This window comes from Diadema setosum, chromosome 1 (assembly GCF_964275005.1).
Source record: "Diadema setosum chromosome 1, eeDiaSeto1, whole genome shotgun sequence".
NCBI classification, from domain to species: Eukaryota; Metazoa; Echinodermata; class Echinoidea; order Diadematoida; family Diadematidae; genus Diadema; species Diadema setosum.
In genome coordinates, this window is record NC_092685.1 from 34,828,376 (window position 1) to 34,854,486 (window position 26,111).

Here is a 26,111-nt window from a genome sequence, read left to right on the forward strand (position 1 = left end):
ATTGAGGGGGCAGATCCCCACCCCAGCCCTTTTAGGGTTAAGCCACAGTGACCTCTCTTGGCACAGACAGATACAATGACAAAGCTTCATGGATGGATCACCAACATCACTTTGAAGCTTGCAAAGGAAGTAAATGGGTGGAATGACCTTGAGGCAGCCTCATTTTTTTTTTTTTTTAATGGCAAGTCTGCAGGGCAAGGCACTTTGATGCGTTATGTGAGATGCTCATACCATGAGCTGCTGAGAATACTTGGTCACAGATTTGGAACAGGTCAACAGGCTGAGAACTTCTTAGCAGAACTGAGACACAGAAGGCAAGGCTGAAGAAAAACTTTGCCAGTAATGAGAAGAGAAGTACTACAAGAGTGGAGAGATGGGGCATCTCATCCGCTTTTGTCCTCTCAAGAAGAGAGACAAAACGGAGGGAAATGACAGACAGCACACTGGAAGGTCTGATGGCAGGCTAGAAAACCCACAGGGCTAGCAGACGATGGAAAACAACTTTTACCAACTAGAAAAGCACTCAGAGAGCACAGACCTCCGCCAAGCCAGCAACTCATTTCCCAAAATAGAAGCCTTTTGTTTACTTCATTGCATGGCACCTTGTCCAAGGAGAGCAATCCAGCATGCGCTTTGGTGCGCGTATGTACACTGTAAACCTCCAGTACATGCAGCTTGAACCCCAAGTTCGTTGACCTTATACGCCAAAAGATGAAAAATCCTTCCAAAATCCATAAAAATTCCCGGATCACTACCAAACTTGAACGAGGTGTTCCTTGTGTCAATATCAACTTTTTATGCAAGTTTCGTTGCAATCCGTACACAACTTTTTGAGTTATTTTGCAAACAGACAAACCAACACGATGATCACTTAACCTCCTCCTTCCTTGGCGGAGGTAATAACCCAAGAGCAAAGCAACACTATCTCTTAACACAGTGTCAGGTGCAAAGCAGGGATTATGTAAGTAGAACAAGAAGGTCAACAAAATGTAGATGTCAGAGGTATTGCTACTCAACCACCCATGAACACAGCAAACTTGCAAGAAGCTCAGCTTGTTGATGATTCCATGCACTGGATAATGGAACGAAAAGAGAAGGACCACAGAAGTCCAGACTTGGGAGAAATTGCACAGAAATCAGCAGCAGTGAAAACATGCTGAGTCTAATGGAGCCAGCCAGAAGATAAAGATGAGATACTATGCTGTCGATGGGAATCCAATAACTGGAGAACATCACCAGGAAACTTGTTATGCCAGAAAAGCTCCGAATTGATGCTATTAGGGATGTGCATAATGGCCCGCTGGGTGCACACATCAGGCAAAGGAAAACGCTGGCAAATTTGAAAAGTAGATTTATCTAAAGTGGCATGGCTGCTGAAGTACACTCTATCATCAGAATGTGCAATTTGCGCACAAGAAGGAAATCTCCTCCAAAGCGATGCCAAGCGCTGCTGCCTAAGAGTAGGGTGGGTGCACCTATGGAGAGAATTGCGAATAAAGAAAATAGGTTTAATCCCTACCAAATGGCTGACAATAATGATCTTCACCACAGGAGGCTGATTACCTGTCGCAAATACAACAGGGTTTGTATGAAACAGAGAGGATCTTTACCGCAACCTGAGGCAGTGGCACTATTATAAGTGTGGATACAACTTCGGCCAGTGTCCTTACTCATCTAACAAGTCAAGTTAAAGAGACACATCTACCATGCGCACGGCAGCCTCCACAGTCAGGGCAGGAGCAGATCCATCTGATACCATATCGGGCACCACCACCACCTACCCAAGAGGGAAATCACCCGCTGAAAAAGTGTTCAGAATACAGCCTTGCCAAGTAACCATCTCCTTGGACTAATTCCCCTATGTCAACATCCCCACCACTCACTGGCAAACCGCTGGCTCGTCTGATGACTCTGAACAATAACTTTCGCAGTACGTCTGTGGCGATCGGCAACGATATTTCCTTCCACTAAGTCAGAGGAGCTGATGAAGCATCCAGGATCAGATGTGAAACCATTCTCAGAACTAAAAACACTAAGTACAGGTGCAATGATTCAATTTTGTACCTTTATACTATAGTTGGAGAGTTGTTTGACATCAATTTTGGTATGATTGGTATGCAAATGCTGTTGCCATGGCAATGCATTTCTTGAAACTCAAAAAAGGTGTCTTGCACAATTGCCTATTAAAGTGATCATATGTCCCAAATTCAAAATTAAATGCTAAACTAGCAATGTCGCTAAGGCGACTGGTATGTCTCCGCCATAATGTATGGTTCTCCCAATACTGTAAAAGCGGATATTTTCATGCGACTAATTTTTCGGCCTGGTAATAGCGTTTTGTGTGTTTTTAATTCTGCGTAATCAAGGCATCAACTACTGGAACATATCGCAAGCAAAAATATTTGTTTCTTAATTATAGATTATATTAAAGATAATTATCATAAATTATTAATTACTAATATTAGTTTCTGGTTGCACAAAATGCACAAAAAAATTTCCACTTTTACAGCAGGTCCAGAGTATGTCTTGACAATGTGGGATGACAGTTTTGCATAACAGGGAATAAATCAAAATGACAGAGCTATGTTTAATCCTATCTATGTCATGAAATTGGCCCAAAGCCTGCAACGTAAATGCAAGGGCCAATTTAGTTGGCCCTATTTTGATTGACAGATTACTCCAAAGGCTTTGGTGCTACCACTATAAATAAACTCATTTGTGATTGGCTGACAGTGTAAGGAAACTAAATCTAGTGTGAAAATAGAAATGTTGCTATGGTGACAGATATGTCTATGCCATAATGCATGATTCTCCTAATAGTCTATAGTCTATAGTCTATAGTACATGTGGATAATGTGTGATGACAGTTTCACATAATTGGCAAAATATCAAAATGACATGTTTGTCACAAATGTGTTGAATGTTCACCTTCCTTGACCTAGGTTTAATTGGATGAATAGGAGAGCATGTAGTTGGGGATTCGAGGACTTTTATTTCACTTTGACCCATTTATAACTTTATGCACCGAGTAATTTTCAAGGCATGGAGAAAAAGTGCAATTTCTGTATTGAATAGTAAATTGTTACCATTTTCACCTGGCCTTTGACCCTTGACCTTATGACCCTAAAATTCATAAGAGAATCACTGTCAGGCAGAACATGCATTATATACTAAGTTTGAAAATAACTTGAGCCACTTCCAAGATATGGAGGAAGAAGAAAAGTTCAGCACTTGATCTTTGACATTTTTTACCTTTGACCTTTTTGGCCAAAACAAAAAAAAAAAAAAATTACTTCCCACAGAATCTCTATAGGGTAATACATGTATACACCAAGTTAAAAAACAAAATCCTGCAGTCATTGCATAAATATGAGGGAAAGAGTAAAATTTCGAAGAACTGACCTTGACCTCTGACCCCTGACCTTTGAACCATGACCCTAAAATTCCCTAATCACTGCTAGTCAGTACACACATATATACTATGTTCCATGAAGATATATTAAAGATGGCCCGTCCCTTTTGCATTCCTTCCCAAATAGCACAGAATGTGATATATTCCACCAGAATGACAAGACTATTGTAAATCTATAACATTTCTGTGATATTTGAAGGTTGTTAGCCATTAAAATTCAAATAATGCACCAAACGCTCACCGTAACGTATTCTGTGTACTAGGCACAGCTGCAGCATGATGTACAAAACACACGGCAGCACAGCAGCGAGCACCGCGATTGATCTGAATGTAGCTATCTCACTAGCGGCGAATTCACTAGCTTCTCTTACTTTGTTATCAATGGCAAATAACAACACACCACTTACATGAACTACATGTACAACTAAGTGCATCACACAGGTCTGTAAAACTAGACTAGTATTTAGATTTGTAATTTTTGCGAAGCTCGCAAAAATTATTCAAATCTTAACGGTCAATTCAACTAAACAAATAAAGACCCACTTGAGTTCAAAATTTACAGGAGGTTTCCAAATAGTGTTTTCTTCAATAAATAAGTGTTCTCACCAATTTTTCAAAAATTTGCATGCAAAAGGGATTGGCTGTCTTTAAACCATTTCCAAGATATGAAAAATAAGTGAGTTTTTAACATTTTCACTCGACCTTTAACCTCATGACCCAAAACTCTCACCACAGAATCTTAATTGGGTCGTATATGTATACACTAAGTTTCAAGAAAACATATTCACGCATTGCATAGATATGGGAAAAATAGTGAAATTCTGAGCATTTGACCTTGACCTTTTGACCTTTAACCTCGAGCATGTGCACCCAATAGTTAATTCTCGCTATCGCCAATGACGTAAAAAGTACCCGGATGTGGCTTTTTCGTCAAGATTTAGTGCACTTGGTAGCAAGGGCACTTCCGGCGGGGAGCATAATTTGCACAACGCTAGCGTGCGCGTACGTGTACCTTACCTATAGCGCCGCGCCGACCACGGATACTAGTACAGTAGGCGGCTGTACCGCCCGAGCCAGCGAGTGGCCAGGCCTGTCATACTCGTACACTGTAGTCGAGTCCCCGCCGGCGGCCGGCCTTGCATTAGCATGCACCACTACACTGCACGCAGCGCATAAGTTAAGCTAACACATACCGGTACAGCGTATACTGCTTGATCATGCGATCGATGTGCACATCACAGATCAGTCATCTCTGCATACGCTGAAAATATGCTGGAAAATATTCACCCACCTGGATATCGTCATGGAATGCCCATCTTTTTTTACATTTGTTCTCTGTCGAAATGTCGCGAACACAATCGGGAACGAACAGTGATCTCGAACTTATCCTGTCTCCGAAGCAACTTCTTCCAAGTAAGTACAGTACGTACAATGTACGTAGGCACTAGGCCTACAGTACTAATAGTGCTACTACCACTACTAGTAAGTCGCGCGTGCACGTACTGCGCTGTGGAGTCACCCGCAAACTTCACCCACGCGGCCACGTCACGTCTCGCATGCCAGTAAGGGTCCTATTTCTGCAGATTTTTTTCATTTATTGTTGTGCGAACAACACATGGCAGCTTTGCAGCAACAACCAATAGTCGTATTAACAGCAATTTCTTAAGAATGGAGAAATTTCAAATCATATTAAAGCTGTAATTCAAGTCGAGAAAACAGGAAGTACACGTAGAATACGGTCAGTTGTGTGTGTAGATAGCATTAGTCACGTATCACGCGCGTACGAACGGAAGTGACTTTGCTACCGGACTATCCCATAATGCACCGTAAATGACGCTTAAATCAACATCCGGGTACTTTTTACGTCATTGGCGATAGCGAGAATTAGTTAGATACCGCTAAAGGTTGTTTAGTTACGCTGTCCACAAAATTGATTATGGATGGAAGGATGGACAGAAGGATGGACAACCTGAAAACATAATGCCTAGCTGGCACCACTTCATGGGGAGGCATAAAAAGCTTTGCCACCTTCCAACAAATCAGGAAAGCCTTCTAAAAGTCCAAGAAGTTGGGGTGGCTGCAATGTATTGTGTACAGTTTTGCCATAGGCTTCTTTTGTGGAGAACTTACACGAATCTGTATATGTGGGGCTGTTATAGAGATCACCGTGTGCCATGAAAAGACCGTACATATGGATCAGTTTCCGCCTACATGTATTTCATGTAAGTCAAAATAGTAAAATATGTGAAAATATTTAGGATAGGGATTTCAACATTTTTACATTTTGTGAAGGGGTATAACTGCAGTAATATCGGCCTCATAAATATCTGCAGAATGGATGAATACGGTACTGCACATTTGGTGCAGCAGTTGTAACTGTTCATTCGGCACTAACAGCAGTGCAATGGGTCTCTAGTTAGCCAGGGCCAGTGGGGCCAGGTGTAAGGAGCAATAGGGTTACAGTAGCCTCCTGCTGGCTGCCTGAAGCAGCACAGTCTCGAAGTTGGGGTATTTTTGACTGTTTATCCAGGGAGGTGGGAAGAGTCCACCTCCCTGGTTTATCATTGCATAATAAACCGTCACTACTGTATATGAAACGTCAGTTCAATGAAGGTTTATCATGTAAAGAAAATGACTTCAGTGACAGTTCCATTCTGTTTCAATGAGAAGAGTGCAAATAGCTGTAGACTATCATACTCGGCTGAAAAGGACACTTTTTACCCTTTACAGTATCTTACCATTAGAGCAATATTTACAGGACATGAATAATCAAAATTGAAAGTAAAAAGCAAAATTCAATTTATATTTTCAGCTTGACTAGATATTACAAAATACACTTTATCTACTTTCAGACCAACATTTCATTCATATAATCAGAAATGACACAGAATGTGTGAAATCTAGGTTGTAATTGCCACAAACTTTTTTTCATAAAAAAATGAAAAGTACTAATGCTATTAATGAAAAAAAATCATATAATCTAAAAGCTGAATAAATTCTCTACCACATTTGTGTAGACCTTTTTGGATACAAGTGCATGTTATGTGAAAAAATGAGGTGCTAATGTGTAGAAGTAAGTCTGCAAAGATAATTATGTGACATAAAGGGTGTCCTACACTCAGATTATTATGTAACATGAAAGTTTAATCCATAAGCTTCAAATGCTGTATAACATGACTATTTAATGTCAATAATAACAATCAGAACTGTCCATCAACAATCTCGTGTCTGCGCACAGCAAAATGTCTGACATTCGGGTTTCACCTACAGTATGTGACACATATAGGGTTAAAATAGGAGAAAATTTCTGACACTTGAAAATTTTTTCTTGACCTTTGACCCATGGCCAAAATCTTTCTCTACATAACCATTGTACAGTATATAGACCTACAAGTAGATCTATTAAGTTTATGCAATGATTTATCTTCAAGGTATGGAGAAAAAGCGTAATCTTAGAGTTAAATACAGGCATGAGACAGAGAAATGTAAAAAAAAGAGGAGGGACTTGTGAAGGAGTGGAGCGACCGAGCGGGGGGAGGGTGTGGGAGGGGGGTGTCCCCTCTCCCACGGTGAGGACTTTTTGAAATTTAAGGTATGAAAAAACTTATTTTAATGCAATTTACAACTGAAATTTACTATTGTTATGAGGTACATTTTACAGATAAACATTGTGATAACTGAACTCATGAATGACACTTGCAAAATCTAAAGGAAGGAATATGCTTAACTGTTATACCTTCTCAAATGTGAGGCCATACACCACAGTAATGGGAAAGACTTCCTTTTGAGACAGCCACCCCAATGACACTAGTACTACATAAGTGCAGATCTATACCTAACATTAAACTCTACCTAGCTTAACCTTGCTTGCGATACGCACGGATGCACGCACTCACTTTTGGGTGGCTGTCGCAAAAGGAACTCTTGCCCAAGTAATGTACACCCAGGTGACGTCTTGCTGGATTCAGTTCATTGGGGTACAAAAAAAGTGTTATAAATCACAGCTTAGCATTGTTGGCTTCCGTAGTTGATGAGTGCGTGGTACATTGTACAAAACACTCTCCCTGCCTCTTCAGCTTTCTTTATCGTATCGCCCAAGCGAATCCTCGCGGCGGATGATGTATCACAAGTTCCAGGTCCCGAGGAAGTCGACTGACTCGCTGGCCTAGAAGACGAAACTGGTGCTGGGAGATCAACTTCAGAGTCCAACCACTGCCCCTTGAACTTATTGGAGGCATCTTTTTCAATATCTGCTACACGAGGGTCATCCTTATCGAGGGTCTTTATTTTCTCGTTGAAGAAAAAATACTCTCACCGGTCCACAAAATCACGATGACAAATGTAGTCACGCCAACCATCATGCAGTCCATCGTAATCAGCCGGAGGGATACAATAGCAGCGCATCGCGCTGAACGCTGCGGCAGCATGCATAATACGCAGCTACAGCTACAGCCTCACACATGTGTGCATCACACCACACTGCAAGCTAGCTAGAAGTAGATCGACACGCACGTTTCACATCCACGCCACTTACTTGTAGTTAGCAGCAAAGAGTATAGACGCGCACATGCGCTCTTTCCTTAGCAGTACACCTGTATGTACAGTCCATTTCACACATCATCATGCATGCAACATCGCACAGCAGCAGCAGCTGCCCGCTGACAAAATGCCCTCATCACCATTCACACAATGCAATGCCGATATATCACAGCTATTACGGTACGGTATCACACACGCAGCATCCGTTGCTTTAGATAGTACGGCGAGATATGGTGGCTGCAAAAAAAAAAAAAAAAAAATCACAGAAAGTTTCCCGACTGTATTTTCCCCCCAGAATTTCAAAATCCGTGGAAATCCGCAGATCCGCGGAGAAATCTCATGCCTGTAAATAATAAAATTCTAGAACTCGACTTCTGACCTTTGACCTCTGATCACATGGTCAAAGACTTTCCCAGAGTATTATTACGTAGCAATACATATCCATGTATAAATTAAAGGACAGGTTCACCTTCATAAACATAAGGATTGAGAGAATGCAGCAGTATTAGTAGAACACATCAGTGAAAGTTTGAGGAAAATTGGACAATCGATGCAAAAGTTATGAATTTTTTAAATTTTTGTGTTGGAACCGCTGGATGAGGAGACTACTAAGGCTCGTGATGTCATATGAGTACAACAGTATAAAGAAAATGTAAAGGAAATTCAACATATTTCCACTTTTTTCGCATAATAAAAGAGCACTTGACTTGCATCTTTCTAAAGGCAATGGGAATAATATTACCCATAACATATGTCAGTAACGAGTCAAAGGGAATGTGTACTTTTTTCAAAAGATGAAATTTTGTGAAATTCTCTTTATATTTTCCTTTATTGTTGTACGCATGTGACATCATACACTGCAGTAGTCTTCTCATCCAGCGGTGACTGCACAAAAACTTCAAAAATTCATAACTTTTGAACGGATTGTCCGATTTTCCTCAAACTTTCAATGATGTGTTCTACTAATATTGCTACATTCTCTCAATCCTTATGTTAATGAAGGTGAACTTGTCCTTTAAGTTTCAAGGAAATACCATCAGACATTGCATGCGCATGGGGGAAATAGTGAAATCTTGAGAATTTGACCTTGAAGTTTGATCTTGACCTTTGAACCAATGACCATAGAAGACCACAGAGAAACACTGACAGACAGTTCATGCATATGTACTAAGTTTCATGAAGATTCCTTGAACCACTTCAAAGATATGGAGTACAAAAAGTGAAATTTTAGCATTTTTCACATGATTTTTGATCCCTATGGCCAAGAAAATACCTTCAGGCATTACATAGATGTGGGGGAAAATAGTGTCATTTTGATCATTTGACCTTGACCTTTCACCTCTGACCTTCAGCATCTGTGCCCAAAATTTTTACAGGCACAACTTTGTCCACTCATACATTCACATGGCAAGTTTCACTTGGATAACTCAAATGGTTTTGAATTTACGCTGTCCACAAAATTGATTACGGATGAATGCATGGATGGACGGATAACCCCCAAAACAAAATGCCTCTGGCGACACTTCGTTGCAGAGGCATAAAACTGAGAGTAATTCTCAAAATCCATAATATCTTGTATGATTTGTATGAAAGTATTGTTGCCATGACCACACACTTCTTGACACTCACAAAAAAGGTGCCTTAACACAACTACACATTACTTTGATCACATTTGCAAAATTTCAACAAACTGTCTTAAAGTGAGAAGTAGTCCAACCCACAAATTTGGGTATGTTTTTAATGAAAAGTTGGTATTACCACGGCAATGCATTACTCAATACATGTGAAAAAAGTCAAAATAAGATTCAGCTTAGGTCATACGGATATGATTTTGTATAAACACTCCTGCATGTGCAGTGAGAAAGAAGAAATTTCAACATGACACTTAGCTGTCACATACCTGATATATTGTGCTGGTGCTGTCTTTTCAGCATGACGAACAGGAAGAGCAGCAGATATCTTTGATTGGACAATCTTCTCCAGAGCATTTCTTGTCTTCTCTGCTGTCTGTGAAGGGTAAATAAGGGATGTGAAATAGTTCCAGGTTTTCTAATACTCACCATCCTTATAAACTTATTTTGCAACTTACTTAGAGGAGACTGGAAAATAGCTCTTGTCAGTTCAATGTGGTGTCATCGTAATCATCATAATCATCATATTAAGGTAAAGAAAGCGAAAAATGTGACCTGCCACAACAAAAGGATCCCAAAGTCGCTGATGGCTGAGCTGAGAAAATCGAGTTTGAAGTGAGATCATCAAAATCGGTCAAAACTATGGGATTTCTGTTTATGACATAATTTTGTAGTCTGATGTTTTGTCTATTATGTGCTGAAATTTCAAAGCTAAATGATCAAAGGAAAAGCAAGAAATTAGCGTTTTTCTGAGCCATGATTTTCTGACTTTCAACGGAATGGAAACGCGTCCAAAGATTTGGATTTAGCGCCGCAGACTGACATGGCCCCTAGCAATGAGGGAGTGTTCTTATTGGTCAGTGCGTGACATCCTGGTTACTGATTGGTCGTGCGTAGACTGCTGGCGCTAAGCTTGAATGAACATCACAGAGGTTGCTGGAAGCATGCCTTCTATTGTCAAGAGATGAAGCATGCCTTCTATTGTCAAGAGAGGAACACTGTCTTACCTCCCCTTGATCATGATTGCATCGGAAGGAAAACTTTGAAGATGGTTTCCTCAAAACGCTGATTTCCTAGACCACTCGACATGCTCTCATAAAATCCTCTGTATCTCCGCAATTGAGTACTTTTATGAGTCATGTTATGTGTGAAATTAAAGCAGAAGAGTAGGGGAATAATCTCATGTCATTTTCAGAAAATCGACCTCCCTTGATTTTCGGATCCTTTTGTTGTTGCGGGTCACTAACGTAAAACAACAGTTTCACAGTTTTCCATCACCTGTAACACAGAGGTCCCTACATGACTGGTGTGATTTCAAGAAGGTGATAGATGAGCACGAAAACTCACCTCTTCAATCGCTTCTTCATCTGGTCTCTGCAGGTCAGGGTCATCATCATTTCCAATTTCTCTCGGAAGTAAATCTTGTGGCCGTGAATGTATGACCTGAAAGAAGGCAATAGGACTTGAAGAATGAATATTAATATATTACAATGTACTGCGTATACATCACATTCATTGAGACCTTAAAGATAGGTTTTCAAATTTAGGTGTAATATTATTTGATCTATATAGACCATACCGATACACAATTGGTCAAAATGCTGTCACATGTTTGTCACAAGGATAAGTAGCATTATTATTTCTAAAAAATGATGTAAATTACGCACAACCCTCGGATATAATAAAAGCATTATAACCAGAGAGGAATGATGTAATTTACACGATCAATCATAAAACAGTTGCAAATTGCATGCTTGACAGCGCAAGCGCAAATTCAAGGGCAAAATATGTATTTGCTACATATTTGTTTTCGTCAAAATGGCAGCTTTGCACGCCACTTCACTTCGCTTGGAAAGAAAGAACTGGATGATGTAATTTAATAAACCAGAAATGTAGCTATGGCAAGTGGTATGCCTCTACTATAATGCATAGTTCTCACAATAGGTCTATAGTACATTTTGACAATGTGTGACGACAGTTTCATATAATTGGCAAAATATCAAAATGACACGTTTGTCACAAATGTGTTGATTTTTTACTTTCCTTGAACTAGGTTTAATTCGATGACTGGCTATACAGTCAATATCGCATACCTCGTATTAGTCAGGACTGAAGAAAATGGTTTGATGTATGCCAACTTCGAGGTCTGTGTAATTCGAATTTTCTTCGTCTTATCTGACGTTTATCGATGTTCAACATGGTATCAGTTAAAGTGCCTACCGATTGTTTGCATGCTTGTCAATTGGAATTGAATCGACTTGAATATGAATGAATTGAATGGAAATCGATGTTCTTCTTTCAACACTATTTTCTGGTGGACAATTAAATCACCTATCACCATAAAAACAAAAAGAAAATACCATCGGTATGTAATCGAGTGCAAGACGGGGTTGCAGAACACGAGTGCTGAATGTACAATACATTGCGTGTGGAGGTGGTGTGTCTACAGAATACTGTGTATGCATTTGCGTAATACTTGTACACGTCATGTGGAGAAACCCATAGAAACACAAACTAAATATTCCAAGCAGACAGTTGCACAAGAATCGCAAGAATCACATTCTTAGCTTTGCAAACTTAACACATGGGTGTACATGTAGCTCACCAAGAACATCTAGAGCTACAGGGAGCGACGGCAATGTCGCACCGCTACGCACCGGTCTTCCGTGTGTCTACCAGCAGCACTCACATATCACAGTCAGCGAGCAGTGCCTAGCTAGCTATGCTGTATTGATGAGATGAACACTTGGTCAAAACTGCCGCAAACTGGCACAATGTAGAGAACAGCAACGCACCATGTATGTGGCGAACATCATACAGTGTATATGTATGCGTGCACAGAATAACTGCGTGATCGGGAGAATAATGGTCGCGTAGAGGGTGACTCATGGCTGACATTACAATGCAAATTCAAACAAAACCAGATGTGTTACAACATGTACAGCCGCAATCAGTAATAAGTGCAGCACATGAAGGATGGCTACTTGGTTGCTAAAAAAAGTAGTGAGTAATATTGCAAGATCAGATTCGGGCTACGAGTACAGTGCTATTACTGTAATCACGAACATTTACCGAAGAGGATTGATTGCATAAAAAAAAAGAAACAATCTTAGGGGGCCTATACGATTGTGCTAGAAAAGGGAAGAATTTTAAATTACCGAAAACTCAAATAAAATTCAAGTCAAAACAGGGGTAAAGTAAATAATTGCCTGAAAATCGTACAGTGTATCTTTCCCTAATATCTAAATTTATCTGAATAAACTGTTGTTAAATCGTATCTATTCTTTATTATGCTAGGCCTACTTCCAGATCATATACCACAATATTTTCATAATCGCATCGCTGAAAAAACAAGGCAAGTGCCAAATTGTGTCTCGCCCATTTGCGTACAAGGAATTAATATTTTTTATAACTCCCAGAAGTTAATTGACCTGCTTATGACCTTTGACCTTGTGATGACCTTTAACTCCCCAAGGGACATCTACCGTCCAAGTTTGGTCACAAACGGACATAGGGATCAAAAGTTACGAGCCACAATCAAAACGCGCCCTAAAAACATAACATTGGGCCCTAAAAGTTTGTTGACCCCTGTCTGTGACCTTTGACCTTGTGACGACCTTCACCTCCCCAAGGGACATCTTCCATCCAAGTTTGGTCACAAACGGACTAAGGGATCAAAAGTTATGAGCTATAAACGAAATGCGCCCTAAAAACTTAACATTGGGCCCTAAAAGTTTGTTGACCCCTCTGTGACCTTTGACCTTGTGGTAACCTTCAACTTCCCAAGAGACATCTACCATCACCCAAGTTTGATTGCCATTGTAGCAACATGTGCTGAGTTACGTGTGATAAGAGTCTTGCAAGTAAACTTAAACGTATGACCTCAAATGACCTTTGACCTTATCATGTGACCTCTTACGGCACCATTACATGAAGGTACCCCAAGTGCATCCAACACCCAAGTTTGATTGCCATTGTAGCAACATGTGTCGAGTTACGTGTGATAAGAGAGTCTTGCAAGTAAACTTAAACGTATGACCTCAAATGACCTTTGACCTTATCCTATGACCTCCAACGGCACCATAAAATGAAGGTACCCCCAGTGCATCTATGACCCAAGTTAGGTTGTAATCCAAGCAACTTATGTGAAGTTATTTGTCAAAAGAGAGTCTTGCAGGTAAACTTTAACATTGAAAAGAGAGTCTTGCACATACTCTTTAATATATGACCTCAAATGACCTTTGACATCATTACATGACCTCCGTCAACACCATAACATGAAGATACCCCTAGTGCTTCTATCACCCAAGTGTGGCTGCCATTGCTGTAACAGTTGCCAAGTTATGCATCATAAGAGAGTCTTGCAGGTAAACTTTAACATTTGTGACGGACGACGGACGGACGCCATTTGGATCCCTTAGTCTCGCCTTCACCTCCGGTGGGCAAGACAAAAAGTATTCAGTGCTTGTGTTCGCAGGGGAAAATTAATGAAACAAACTTTGTGAAAGCAAAGCAAGTTAGAAGAGCACTGCAGGAGAATGATGTTTGGACTGTGGACCGTGATTATGCCAAAGATATAACTGTCAACACGTAAGCATGTGCACCATGACGGTTAAGAAATCTACGCGCACGGCATGACTATAAAGATCGCAAATCAGAACACTGGATGGTTAAAGAAAAAAAAGATGCTGGGGGAGAGCTTAGTGCTATCATAAGCACTCCATTGGCACGGGTGCTATGTGCATACCGTGTACGTGTGCAGGTAGGTGTTGGGGATTTTTCTTGCCAGCCGTGTATTGCTTTGGGCACACGATTGTTCTGGTCTCAGAATATGTAGTTACAAACGAGTGTGAAAAGATTTGTGACATGTCTTCGCTGTCCACGCGTGCTTAATCGGAAATGCTGAGTGATGTTTACAATTTCGATTCAAGCAACAAGCTGGGAAAAACAACAAGTTAATTAAGATCAGGACATTAGATTTCCCTTCGAGGTAACCGAACTTCGAGTTACGAGCTACGGGAGTTTTAACACAAGGAAACTACATAAGAACAATCGGGACTTTCATTTTGCCTCCGAGGTGATATTCGGCTAATCCGACGTCAGGGTAAGCGAGGTTGACTGTATTGTCTAAGACAGCAGGTATTTGGGTATTTGAGGATTTTTACTTGACTTTTGACCCTTTTATAAGGTTATGCATTGAGTAATTTCTAGGGTATTGAAAAAAGAGTAATTTAAGTATTAAATATTAAGATTTTACCCTGGCCTTGGACCCTTGAGCTTTGACCCTACGACCCTAAATTCCCAAGGCAATCACTGTCGGGCAGTACAGGCATAAATATATACTAAGCTTCATGCTGATACCATGGCCGCTTCTGAGAAATGGAGGAAGAACAGAAATTTAGCATTTTAGCTTGACCTTTGACCTTTTGGCAAAAACTTTTCACAGCGAATCTCTATTGGGTAATACATGTACATTCAGTTACAAGAAAAATCCTGCAGGCGTTGCATTGATATGAGGAAAATAGTGAAATTTTGAGGAGTTGACCTTGACCTTTGACCCTATGAATCCCAAATTCCCAAGATAATCACTACCAGTCAGTACTTGCATATCGAAATATGTACCAAGTTCCATGGATATACCTTGAACCATTTCCGAGATATATGAGGGAAACATGAAATTTGAACATATTCACTTGACCTTTGACCTCATAGCCCAAAACTCTCTAGAGAATCTTTATCTGGTAGTACATGTATACACTAAGTTTCAAGAAAATACCTTCAGGCATTGCATAGATATGGGGGATATAGTAAAATTTTGAGCATTTGCATGACCTTGAACTTTTGAACTTGAGCATGTGCACCCAAAAGTTGATAGGCAAAACTTTGCCCACTCATACTTATATACATGCCAAGTTTCATTGGGATACCTCAAATGGTTTTTTAGTTACGATGTTCACAAAATTGATTACGGATGGAAGGACGGAAGGACAGATGAACAGACAACATGAAAACATAATGCCTCTGGTGACACTTCGTGGCGGACGCATAAAAATGAGAGAGTAACTCAAGCCACAAGTTTTGCAAACGACCAACTGCCCGGCCACCAGAACTTCAGAGCGATTCCTATTTACCCCCATACACACTATGTGTGGGTAGGGGTATATTGACGTACTATAAACCTGCAAAAATCAGACCGGAATACACACACAAAACAGGATATACATGTATAAGCATACCTTATCTTTTCCATGGCCTATCCTTGCCAAGGCATCAAAGCGAATGTTTCCCTCTGCATCAACTGTTTTGGCAACTGCATTTGACTTGTTGGTTTTGGTGCGACCCATGTCCAGAGGGAATTGAGCAATGTGAATCTCTGGGAAGGCTCCCCCATCTCCATAATCCTGTGAAAACATATACAAGTTACATGAATACATGGAAAAATGTCTGCTATTTCACACTCAGGCATGAAAAATGATATAAAAAACAAAAAACAAAACAAAAAACCTGAAAATATTTTCAAGAACAAAAGGGAGGGAGCAGAGCGACCTAATGCTGGAGGGTGTGCAAGGAGGGCTGCCCACCCCTAATCCCTCCATGGTGCAGATTTTTTTTTTTTTTTTTTTTTTAATTTACGGTCTGGTGCATTCTGCATTAAGAACTTTAGCTTCATAATAACTGTATTCAATGATACATGTACCTCCAGTAGAATGACACATCTCTGAATACGCAATTTAAGGGGAAAATTCTTTCACTTTCTTTGTCTCCAGATTTCACTTCTCCTTTATCACTGTCTCTTTCAACAATGTCTTTCTGCTTTACTGATTTTACTGATATGCCAGGAAAAAAAAAAAAAGCCATGTGAGAATACAGTAACAATTACTCGCAGTTGCTACATCAAAGTACATTTAAATCCAATGAGAATGATACTCCAACAGCCAACAAGAGACCACAGGGTTTTCGAGAAAAGGGTCTCGACAGCGTCCTTGCCAAAAAATGAAGTACGCATGGCGGAAAAGTGCCGTCAGGTAGTTTGAAATATTTACGCGTGGTGGCTCAAACTGAACACGTGGTCGGGTCGTCGGGGGAAGAAACAGCGCTTACACACCGACATGCACGTGTGCGAGAAGCATGCAAAAAAAAATGGGGGTGAAGGGACAAAATTGGTGCGACATCGCGCAGTCAACGCTGCGTTACAACGTTACAACTTCATATGTAAAAAATGTTACTAAAAGTGTCCGAAATCATCCCTCTGTTTGTAAGAGATCATATGCATTGTTGATACTTATCACGTAACTAAAGTGTATGGTTGCATCGCATTTTATCCTTTCGTTTATTTCTCTTTTTTTCCAAGATCACGCCATTTTGAAGACGTACACGGGGAGGAAATGAAGAAGAGAAAGAAGAAAAATAATGAAACTCGCGAAGTGGCATTCCACTATGAACGCTGCATTTGTAAAATGACTTCGGGAGCTAGGCATTATCTTTTCTTTTTTTCGACTAAATTATCGTTATTTATCATATTACTTAAGTGTAAGTTTGCCGTTCCATTTAATCCTTTCTTTGCGATTTTGTTTTAATTTCAAGAATCGCAAAATTTCGAAGAGAAAACAGCAAGAAAAATGTTTTTTAAAAAAGAAAATACCAGTGGAACTAATGGCAGCGACATCGCACTATCAACACTGCGTTTAACTGAACTTTTATGCGCCGCTGAAAGTGGACTTGAAATCTCCGAAATTATATTTTCTTTTATGACAATATAGTGAATACTTTTAATAAAGAGTGGGTCTGCATTGCTTTTTATACTTTCTTTTGTGTTTCTTTTTTATTTTAAGAATCACATTATTTTGAAAAAATAAGCAAATAAAAATGGAAGGAAATATTGGTAGAACTAATGCAGCTGTCATTTGTATGACGCACCTCTTGACCCCCGGGATAGGTGCGTCAAAGTACCAATGTGCGTCATACCTTTTAGGTACCATAACGTACCCTCCGTCACAAAAAGTGACACACCTCTATGAGACATTGATGCATTAACCATGCAAAATGGTGACACACCTCTTCGTGAAAATGACTGACCCTTGACGCACATGTTATTCGCGGTACGTACCAGATTGAAATTTGATTTCATTCGTATTTATTCATATTTATTTAAGCACGGTAAACGCCCATTTTAGATACATGGCTGAATTACAATGGGGCCGCGTGTATGCATATTAAACAAGAAATGTCGCTTTGGCGACTGGTATGCCTCCGCCATAATGCATGATTTTCCCAATAGGTCTAGATAGTACATGTGGACAATGTGTGATTACATTTTCACAAAATTGGCAAAATATTGAAATTACAAGTTTGTCACAAATGTGTTGAATGTTCACCTTCCTTGACCTAGGTTTAATTGGATGAATAGGAGAGCATGTATCTAGGGATTTAAGGACTTTAACTCGACTTTGACCCATTCATACATTTAGGCATTGAGTAATTTTCAAGGTACAGGTGTGGAGAAAAAGTGCAATTTCTGAATTGAATAGTAAATTGTTACCATTTTCATCTGGCCCTTGACCCTAAAATTCATAAGATAATCACTTTCAGGTAGAACATGCATAATATGTACTACGTTTCAAGATAACTTGAGCCACTTCCGAGATATGGAGGAAAAAGTTAGTTCAGCACTTTCACTTGATCTTTGTCCTTTTGACCTTTGAGGCAAAAAAAGAAGAAAAAAAAAACTTTCCAGAGAATTTCTATTAGGTTACACATGTATGCATACACCAAGTGTAAAAAAAAATAACCCTGCTGGCATTGCATGATACATGTAGGAAGGAAATAGTAAAATTTTGAAGTGTTGCACTTGACCTTTGACCCCTGACCTTTGACCCCATGAACCCTACATTCTCTAGATAATCACTTCCAGTCAGTATATGTAATACTATGTTCCATGAAGATACCTTGAACAATTTTCCAAGGTATAGAGAAAAAAAAGTTTTATTATTTTTACTTGACCTTTTGACCTTTGACCTTATGACCCAAACTTTCACCAGAGAATCTTAATTGGGTAATACATGTATACACTAAGTTTCAAGCAAATATCTTCAGGCATTCAATAGATATGGTGGAAATAGTGAAATTTTATGTATTTGACCCTGACCTTTTGACCTTTGACATTTGACCTCATGACCCAAACTTTCACCAGAAAATCTTCATTGGGTAATACATGTATACACTAAGTTTCAAGAAAATATCTTCATGCATTCAATAGATATGGTGGAAATAGTGAAATTTTATGTATTTGACCTTGACCTTTTGACCTTTGACCTTGAGCATGTGCACCCAAAAGTTGATAGGCACAACTTCACCCCCTAATACACATACATGCCAAGTTTCATTAGGATACCTCAACAGGTTTTGATAGTTACCTTGTCCACAAAATTCATTACGGACGGACGGAAGGACGGACGGACGGAAGGACGGACGGACGGAAGGACGGACGGACGGACGGACAACCCGAAAACATAATGCCTCCGGCACCACTTCGTGGCGGAGGCATAAAAAGCAATTAAATAGAATATACGTATATGAATACAAAATAATATCAAAGAATAAAATGCAAAACATGGAAAATAAAATGCATAAAGTATTAAGAATATTAAAGATACAAGGTAATTGTAAATATTCAAATGTCCAAACAGTAGGCCTTCTTTCTGAATATTATTAAGAAATTTGTATCAACATTTATCTATAAATACAAGATAAATTAATACTAGTTGCAGTGGCGTAGACAGGTCCTTCACGGGGGGGGGGGGGGGGGGGGGGTGATTTCCCTATAGCTGGGTCGTATATATATATATCTATATATATATATATATATATATATATATATATATATATATATAAACTCGGTCATATTGTAATTTTTATAATAATTTTGATAATCATTTAAATACTATTGTTTGATTTTTGAACTGGCAGGCAATATTACCAGTACTATTTAATATAGTTTTTGTTCGATCTTTCGATCGGGGGGGGGGTGAATGTACACACCATCCCCCCAGCTTTGACCTTTGGCCGATTTCACCCAAAATCTAATCAAGTAATTGCCCCATCCTACTTTATACTTGGACCAAGTTTGGTAAAATTCCAGTCAATATTACTCAAGTTATCGCATAAACGAATACGGACGTACGTACGCACGGACGAAAACACAATGCCTCCGTCACCACTTCGTGGCGGAGGCATAAAAAAGTTAGTGACGAGCCCTGACATTTGTGTGTACACATAATAAATGTTAAAGTTTGAAAGCAAGAAATAGAACCATCCATTTATGAAATTGTAGTCTTACCCATCAGACAATAGTTCAATCCTGTTGTGTTGCCATGCGCCTTGCGTGTAGTAATAGATTTCATTTGTAATGACTGAATACACATGATAATACAATACTGTTTTCATTCAGAAGACATCCCAAACGCTATGGACGTTAGACATGACATCATGCTCTCCCTACTATACTAATCACTTTGTCAGTAGTGTACAAACATAATTATTGATTACATATCAAATACATGTCTTATCCTTATGTAGTAATATCAATAAGCTCACACTAGTCTTTTTATAAATGTGATTTATAGTGTCACGTAACCTTCGAGAGGTATCGTAACGCTATCTTCATGTCTTATGTGTTAAATCTTTTTCCATCGTTTGATGGTCAACATTGCTATATGTCAATAGCAATTGTTTTCATAGATATTGTGTGATGATACAAGCTACTATAAGTGACTTAATGTAGAGTTCAATTTGTTCATAATTGTTGAAAATCTTCCCAAGTGGGGACAGGATGTTATTTTGTGAAATGACTGTGTGCAGACAATGCGCACGATAAATAAGAGTCAGTGCATACCATCATAATGGTTGTCATGACAACAAAGTAGATCTATAGGCTAGAGACACTGATTTTAATTTGTATAATGTATGTTTCTGCCTTCGCAGAGCAGTATAAGAGCATTTGCAGACTACTGTACAAGGAGTGTCACTACACCGCCAGCTGGAAGCAGAGGCTAAATAATTAATTCTACTCTCGGAAGTCATCACACTTTTAAGAATCTGATACTTTAAAATTTCATCTGCTCTTGGGGGATCCTACATTTCATTGTAAATATCAGCAGCATTTCATGGTGCAACGATATTGGTAATTTCATTGTAATTGTAACCATATCCTAAAATGTTATTTGAATGTTGTGACTAGACGAAAGTGACAATGTGATATTATTGTCAAGATACAGGTCCTGCGCTCTTATGGGGACAGTGTTGGTTTTAGTGTTGTCTGATTTTATGATCCTCATCACCATCTATTAAATGGTTTTGAAAAGTACATAGAAAAATCCTTTGGTATTAAGGTAACTCTCGTTCTTCCAGTCTTCTTTAAACTAAGCCATGTTTTAATTGTCATCCTTCACATAACATAGATTTTATTAGTGTGATTATAGTCATCATTATTAGAGTAACATCAAAACTGAGTAGACACGTACTTGTCTCGTCAGTGACATAAATACATATTATGTGTTTTACTAATACTGTATATACATACACTCACATATTATACACACAAATATCAAGAGAGAGAGCTAGAGATGTAGCTAGATGAATGATGTACACAAAGCTCCCTTTATTCATTGATATGAAGACTTCATACTCACAGCAAGTGATCGCGGAACCCAGCCTTTTCGGTGTCCATATGGTGGAGCAGCATTTTTTGATACCGAAACCACATGAAGCTGAAAACAGGATACACAGACAAATGAACTTTATAACCAAAACATTTAAACACATTGTGCATCACTTGATATGTTACGGTTAATGTTGGCTCAAAAATAACAGATGGAGAACAAATGAAACATAAATAGCTGCTGTAAAGGCAGAACAAAACCAGGGCTACAAAGTGTTTGCGTATTACAATGTGTACATGGAGTACTACTATTGTTGATGACATGTGCCAAATGTTCAATTTAGACATCATATGACACCACATAAGAAGAATCACTGACATCTTCTAAAAAAAGAAGCATCTGACTTATATTTAGGTGATCGGAGCATCCTCTCTGATCATCTTCTGTATCTGTACTTGTCTGATTTTTTTTTTTCTTCATTCTTCTTCTTCTTTATTCTTTATTTCTCCTCAAATCTTGTGCAGAGGTTACATGTAATTTAAAAAGTCCTTTAGGCTATCAATTTAACACTTATACCATATGTATCATGTCCCAAGGACAAGAGATCAAACGTATCATTGTGATTAGTCAACTGTGACTTAAGTTTGACGTCATGATCTGAAATCACTTTCTCATTCATATCTCATTAAAGGAATGGAATTTTCAAATGAAATCTAAATGTCATATAGTTAAAGTCAAGGTCTATCCACGCATGTTTCTAAAATGCATCTCCATAATTTAAGTGTGCAGGGATCTCGCCAGCGTATATCACCCTTGTCGGCGCCGACAAACATGCGGTTTGAAGAAACAATTGCCGACAAGGGTAAAACTTGCCGACAAGGGTAACACGACGCGTGAACTTGCTTGACGAGCTAAGTTTGGACCAATTTCTCGCCTTTTTTACTCTTTATCATCTGGCTAGAAAAGAAGCTAGATGTTGAAAGGAGCAGCAGTTTACAAGCGCAATAAGTTATCCACGCAGTCACCGCACCGATCACAACAACGCGGCTCAACATAGCGACGTACTAGCTTGCACATACACACCACATCACACACTTACTCAATCACATGCGCTCTGATTCGGGATCCACACACACATGCACCAGGGAGGTCCACCTTCCTGATTGCACCCAGCCGGCCACAGACAGCCGCCTGTGTGTACGACGGTATTGTGAGAGGGAGAGAGAGGACGGAGGGAGAGAGAGGACGGAAAGAGAGGGTCGGAGGCCAAGGGAGGCTGAGGAAGGCTGACACATGCTCGCTTGTTGTCACGCTTGTTGTCGGGTTACGCAAAAACGAACGATATGAAATGCATGCCCCCCTCCGCCACATGTTGTATTTTTTTTTTTTTTTTTTTTGCTGCTTTTGTTTGATTGTTCGTTTGTCTGCCTGTCTGTCTCTCTATTCGCAAAAAAAATAAGTCAAAATTTGGGTTGAGATTAGGATGAAATTTTCAGGAACATTTGGTGGTAAAATGGCGCAAGGAACAGATGATTAAATTTTGATAGTGAGCAGGATTTATAATACCACCGGAATTCACCGCCAGGACCCAGGATTTTTAGACTTTGTTTCGTATATTTGAAAGGATTCGTATCAATTCTTTAGGAAGCTGGCCATCGGCAATGACGCAAAATTAGATGCGTTCAAAGCATTGCCGCAGAGATAAAATTAACTCCATCTTTCGTTAAAAAAAGAAAAAAGAACGTGCGATGGAGTAAGCAAATGCAAATTGTATTTTTTTTTTTTTTTTTTGGGGGGGGGGGGTACTTTCAGCGGGTTATTTTTTTTTTTTTTTTTTATAAGCCATGCGTTCCATTTGAGCCTTTTCACTTTCCATGGATTTGTAAACGTCATTCGTGAATATTCCATTTTCCTTCTCCGGGCCGAAATTTATAGTAATTCTGTCATGATGGTCTTTCAAGTTCAACGTACGTAATGCTCCACATGCTTCTGGCTTGGTTTGTTAACAGAAAATAAATGGATATTCATTCATCGATGTTCCCAGTTGGTTTACATGCTATCTACATGCTGTTTACGACCACTGGAGCAAGGTGGCAGTACGCGCGGCATTCCTTTATCTGACACCTGGCTTTCGTGGAAATTTCGTGGAAATTTCCACAAGCCATGGTATCAAGTTTCCCCACTGCCTGTGGTCGTGTTTTTTTTTTTATTCTTCATTACGAACATCAATTTGTTTAACTTGAAAAGTGTAGATAATTTGCTTCGAGCACGTTTTTCTTTCTTTTTTTTTTAATTGCAGCGTCGGTAACATTTTGTTTTGTTCATCGTCCGTGCATGGTAGGGGTTCATGGGAGGAGAATGATAGGAATGACTGGGGAGAAAATAAACTGAAAGAAGGAAGCATCTTTGAGCAAGCTGTCTTTGTTTTTCTCTACACCAGCATCAGTTAATATCACCACCAAGGTTCATTTTTTCTTCCCTGCTAGATAACTCAAAAAAGTTATGAATGGACTTGAATTCAATTTTCTTGGAAATTTTGATAATGCAAGGAATAAATAGTGCCAATGATCCAAAAATAGGCGGAGTTCTGAGCCCTCCCCCTTCCCACCCTATAGTTCATTATTGAAATATTTGTTCTCCATCACCGATATGAAGTTTGCTCTCCTTTCCATTTCGTACTTCCATCCCTTCTCTGACCCAATCACTGCACATGTGTGAAAATGGATCCGTTTGGGATTCATGAACACAACGTATAATGTATTACATTAATGTTCATTAGGGAAGTTTGGTTTGTGTGTGTGTGTGTGTGTGTGTGTCTGTGTTTATTCATTTTTTTTTTTTATCATGCTCTTGCTTCAAGGAGCTACGCTTTTCCCGCGTAAAATTAATAATGGATACCGCACGCAGAGGCCCACGTTTTGACGTGAAGAACCATACATTCTTTATCTATTTATAATATTTTTTTTTAAATTTAAAATAAAGAATGTTTGGTTGTTCAAGTAATGTAAAAAATATTATTTTGACATTTCATGCGCTTAACTGCTGAGCATTTTCTTTTTTTTTTCTTTTACAGGAGAGAGCAAAATGTTCTTCTCTTTAGCAATGACGGCCTACGCATATATACATATTTGTGACGCAGTTTTGATTTTCGTTAACACGTGAATTGTTCTCCTTCCAGATCAGTTCTTGATTTAGTGAAAGTTAACAACGTTTTTCACATTCACAAAAGCAGTTTGGTTAGCCAGTGTTCAGTTCACTGCCAATGAAATTTCTAAATAAAGCGATGCCCCAAACGGGTTTACTCTGAGGGTTTGTTCCGAATAATGATAGAATAATACTACATTCCGTATTATTCTGAAGGTTGGTTAATTGGAAAATAATAAAGAAACAATGTCCGTTAATTTCCAAACAAAATCAGTTTTGTTATTTCGAACGTTCTGCCAGTGAAATTTCGGAATGAAACAGTTACAGTTTTCTTACTCTGAAAGAGGGTTCGTTACTCCGACAGAAAAAAAATAGTAATGAAATAGTACTAGATTCTATATTCTGAAGGTTCGTTAACCGAAAAATAATAAAGAAAAAAATGTCCATAAATTTCAAAACGAAATCAGTTGTCATTTCGAACGTTCTGCCAGTGAAATTTTGGAATAAAATGACGGCACAAAACAGCGTGTTTTCGTACTCTAAGGGTCTGTTACTCCGACAGAAATAGTAATGATAAAATAATACATTGTTGATTCTTTATTCTGAAGGTTGATTAACCAAAAACTAAATAAAGAAAAATGTCCGTAAATTTCAAAATGAAATCAGTGTGTCATTTCGAACGTTTTGCCAGTGAAATTTCGGAATAAAACGACTGCCCAAAAACAGTTGCAGTTTTCTTACTCTGAGGGTTCGTTACTCCGACAGATTAATGATAAAATAATGCTAGATTCTTTGCTCTGAAGGTTCATTAATTCAAAAATGATTAAGAAAAAATGTCCGTTCATTTCACAACGAAATCAGTTTTGTTTATTCGAACGTTCTGCCAGTGAAATTTCGGAATAAAACGACGGCCCCAAAACGGTTACAGTTTTCTTTTACTCTGAAGGTTCGTTACTCCGAAAGAATGATGATAAAATACTTTAGATTCTTAATTCTGAACAATCATTAATTGGAAAACGATAAAGAAGAAATGTTCGTTTATTTCCAAACGAAATCAGTTTTGTTATTTCGAACGTTCTGCCAGTATAATTTCGGAACAAAACGACGGCCCCAAAACGGTTACAGTTTTCGTACTCTGAGGGTTCATTACTCCGAAAGAATTATGGTAAAATAATACTCTACGTTCTTAATTCTGAATGATCGTTAATCGAAAAATGATAAAGGAGAAACATTCGTTTATATCCAAACGAAATCAGTTTTGTTATTTTGAACGTTCTGCCAGTATAATTTCGGAATACAACAACGGCCCCAAAATGGTTAGTTTTCTTACTCTGAAGGTTTGTTATTCCGAAACAATAATGATGATAGATGATAGATTCCTTTCTGAAGGTTCGTTGATCGGAAAATAATAAAGAAAAAATTATTTGTTAATCTCCGAACAAAATCAGTTTGTTTATTTTGAACATTCATCTGTAGTACCGACCTTTGGTGTTGTTGTTGTTTTCGATTACAAACCTTCGAAGTACTCAGTAATGAATCGTTTCATTTTATGATTAAATAAACTTTCGGAATGACTGTCATTACATTTTTGTATAATATCTCTTTGATGTCACGGCCAAACTACCGCAGTATACCCAGAAAGGAAAGTGCAACGATGTCCCAATAGTTCTTGATCGCTTCTCGCACATCTGCATGCAGTAGGCAGGGCTGCACACTGGCGCCGGTCCG

At 38.9% G+C, this 26,111-nt stretch overlaps 1 protein-coding gene across 1 annotated transcript in view; it reads right to left on the minus strand.

Annotated features, from left to right (window-relative positions):
• Window positions 1-26,111, minus strand: part of LOC140235680 (SNW domain-containing protein 1-like) — a 126,767-nt gene that overhangs the window by 71,071 nt on the left and 29,585 nt on the right. Inside the window, exons 3-6 of the mRNA XM_072315704.1 lie at window positions 21,270-21,347; window positions 15,819-15,983; window positions 10,930-11,025; window positions 9,852-9,958 (exon numbers count right to left, since the gene is read on the minus strand). Coding sequence (XP_072171805.1) covers window positions 9,852-9,958; window positions 10,930-11,025; window positions 15,819-15,983; window positions 21,270-21,347 — 446 coding nt within the window. The remainder of the gene's footprint in view (window positions 1-9,851; window positions 9,959-10,929; window positions 11,026-15,818; window positions 15,984-21,269; window positions 21,348-26,111) is intronic.